Consider the following 2,856-nt stretch of genomic DNA (forward strand, 5'->3'; position numbering starts at 1 on the left):
GAGCGGCGGCGGGAGCTTGCAGGTCCTGGATCTGACGATGGAGAGCAGCGTTCTGGGTCATGAGGGCGTTCATACGCTCCTCCATGCGCGCCAGATACGCGTTGAGGTCTGCAGGGGGTGCAGCAGGCTCAGCCATCGGATCGACGAGGGAAAGAGAGGCGAAAGAAGAAGAAAGGCCGGGAAGCCAAGAGGGAGCGTTCAAAATGATGTTAGAGTCCAAAGGGGACTCAACGGCAAAAGAAGAAGTGAGCTCGAAGTGAGCTCAGGGAAAGCAAGGGTAGAGTCCGAAGTGGACTCGGAGAGGGAGCGAGGGAAGCAAAGATCCGTTCAAGATAAGACTTGTCTCGAAATGAGACGTGAGGAACACTCAGAGAATAAAGTAGAAGGCACTTTATTTAGTCCTATTTTGAACGCTAAGGTTCGACTACACATCGCGGGGGTCAGGCTATTTATAGACAAGTCCGGACTTGGCAGCGAAGGGCGGCCAAGGGAGGGAAAAGTGGGCGATCGAGCAGGGCGAAGGGGGCGATGCACGAACGAGGGCCGAGAAGGACCACCGAGACAGGCAGAGAACCAAAGCGAGAGAGGCGCAAGCAAAAGCGAAGCACCTGGCAGGAGAAACGTGCAAAGGCGAAGCAATGTGACTCAACGTCCAAGAAGCGGATTGGTCAAGTATAAGGTTGGGGCAAATGCATGCGAGATGAACAAGAGATCGGGGCGGTCAGGCAGGTCATGAGTCACCGGTGGGGGGACACATGACCGGCAGCCGAATTGCAACCAATCGCAGCAAGGCGCGTGCACAAACAAACCGGCGCGTGCGAAGAAGACAAAGGAAGCGGAGCAGCGCGGGAAAACGGAAGTGCGGAAGGAGCGGAAAAGACAGGCAAAAGGCGGAAAATCGGAGGGGAACTGCAAGGCTACACACAAACAAACAGAAAGGCAAAAGAATAGCCAAGTGTGCAGTCAAAGTGGAGAACAAGCAGGAGCTATCCCTAACACCTTCTCGTTCATGATCGGCGGCCTTGTCCTCAGCAACGAGCCGCCGCTGCTGTACTTGGGGTACCATTGGCACATGAGACAGTGCATCGCATTTTTGTACTCCTGTCGCTCCATAATACTTCCCAGAGTCTCGTCCTTCATAAACACAGGTGCTCCAGGATATTTCTGCTGATAAGCGCGATATTGATCCTGGTTCATGGCAAACTTTGAGCGATAGGGATTGAATACGACTCGTCGATACACTGCATCGTACTTGGTCAAGTGGGCCAGGTCGATGTCTTCAGGGTTGCACATGATCATGAACTTGATCCTGAGTTCCTTTGAACTATGACCCTGGTAGACGTCGCGAAAGCCGACCTCGTCGCCGCCGACAAGGTTCTTGATGCGCATTGTATTCAATGGTCGAGGCCTGTTTCCCTTCCGCTCAAGCTCGGACACATACACAAATCGCGCATTCGAGATCGATGCCACCTCTGGCGTCGCCGTCGAGCTGCTGTTGGAGCTTGTGAACAGGTAGCTGCTGGGCAGCATTTTAGTATAAGCGGAGCCCAGAGTCATTCGAAGAATCTTGATGATCAGGGACTTGCCATTGGATGAATCGCCGATACCGAGGACGAGGAACTGTTCATCATTGGATCCATCCAGCAGGCTGGCAAAGTAGCGCATGTTCCAGTCGAACTGTGCTGGATCCGTAAAGATGGTTCGGATGATGTCGGTGAGGTGGTCCATGGCCTTAAGCACCTCGGCAGTATTTTGATCGTTGAAGTAGGCATTGGACCACAGAGTAAAGTAGTCATTGGGACGGCTTGGACGGAAGGTCATTGTGGTCAAATCCAGAGTCCCGTCCCTGGTGACGTGGATGTACGGGTCCTTGTTGCACTTGCTCATGAACTCGTTATACTTGACCGAGAGACTATTGGAACAACCACCGTTGACCAGGTGCCCGACAAAGCCAGAGTCCACCATTTTCTGCTTCATGCGTTCGAGGTGGCTGACGGTGGCAGTGGCGTGGGGGAGGTCACGTCCTTCTTGGTTGGAGTACCAATCCAGGGCCCTCTTGAACACTTGTTTGAGGTAGTCGAGAATGGTGTTGTTGAGTTCACTGTTCCCAGTGGACCATTCCCAGACGACCCCGTTGAAGTGGTACCAATTGCCAGGGCGCTCGCGATCGTGGATCCAAGTTTCGCCGAACACAAAGACAATAAAATCCAGCAGCTCTGCGTCGCCCGTTGAGTTGGTCAGGTACTCTTTGAAGAGCCGCGCGGCATCAGGGCCGATATCCGAAAGGTACGGAGTGGGGTCTGCGAGGTGGGCCGTGCTTTTGACCTTGTCGTTTTCAGGAACGCCAGAATATTGGTTATGAACATATTGGAAGTTCACTTGTCCAATGAACTGGCTGAAGCTTCTCGATGGTTGGATCTTGAGGAAGCGGTCGATTGGATAACGCCGCATGCCACTCGGATCTTCGCAGTTGCAGTGAGAGCATTTGAATCGGAATCCATCCGCGGTGATAGATCCATGCAAAGCAACACTGGAGCTTTGACAGAAAACGCAGTCACTCTGCAGGACAACGCTAAAACCCATGTGATCCGATTGGGGTCGAAACTCGAGGATCTCCGAGCCGCTGTAGACATTGTTGAGAATATGCTGGACATCAAGCTTCATGGCTTCCATTTGGTGGTTTTTTTTTTTTTTGTTACTATAGTCAACTTTATTCAAGAAGACAAGCCATCAGGTCCAACATGTTGGTACCCCGGCACGTTGAGTACACAGGCAAGCTATTTACTCCTGTTGCAGCCTAGTGCTGCCTCAGCTGCCCACAAGGTCTGAGACCAAGTGGGTGAACACATTTTCAAG

General features: G+C 52.5%; 1 protein-coding gene across 1 annotated transcript; it reads right to left on the bottom strand.

The window, feature by feature from the left end:
• Positions 1 to 1,028: 1,028 nt before the first annotated feature.
• On the bottom strand, positions 1,029 to 2,673 carry BJ171DRAFT_569696 (uncharacterized protein; the record flags this gene model as incomplete). The annotated part of the gene is made up of 2 exons (XM_053113582.1): positions 1,029 to 1,048; positions 1,119 to 2,673. 2 exons carry the CDS (start codon positions 2,671 to 2,673, stop codon positions 1,029 to 1,031), a joined length of 1,575 nt encoding a protein of 524 aa, XP_052964594.1.
• Positions 2,674 to 2,856: the final 183 nt, after the last annotated feature.

Source organism: Polychytrium aggregatum (genome assembly GCF_025602895.1).
Source record: "Polychytrium aggregatum strain JEL109 chromosome Unknown BJ171scaffold_31, whole genome shotgun sequence".
NCBI lineage: Eukaryota > Fungi > Chytridiomycota > Chytridiomycetes > Polychytriales > Polychytrium > Polychytrium aggregatum.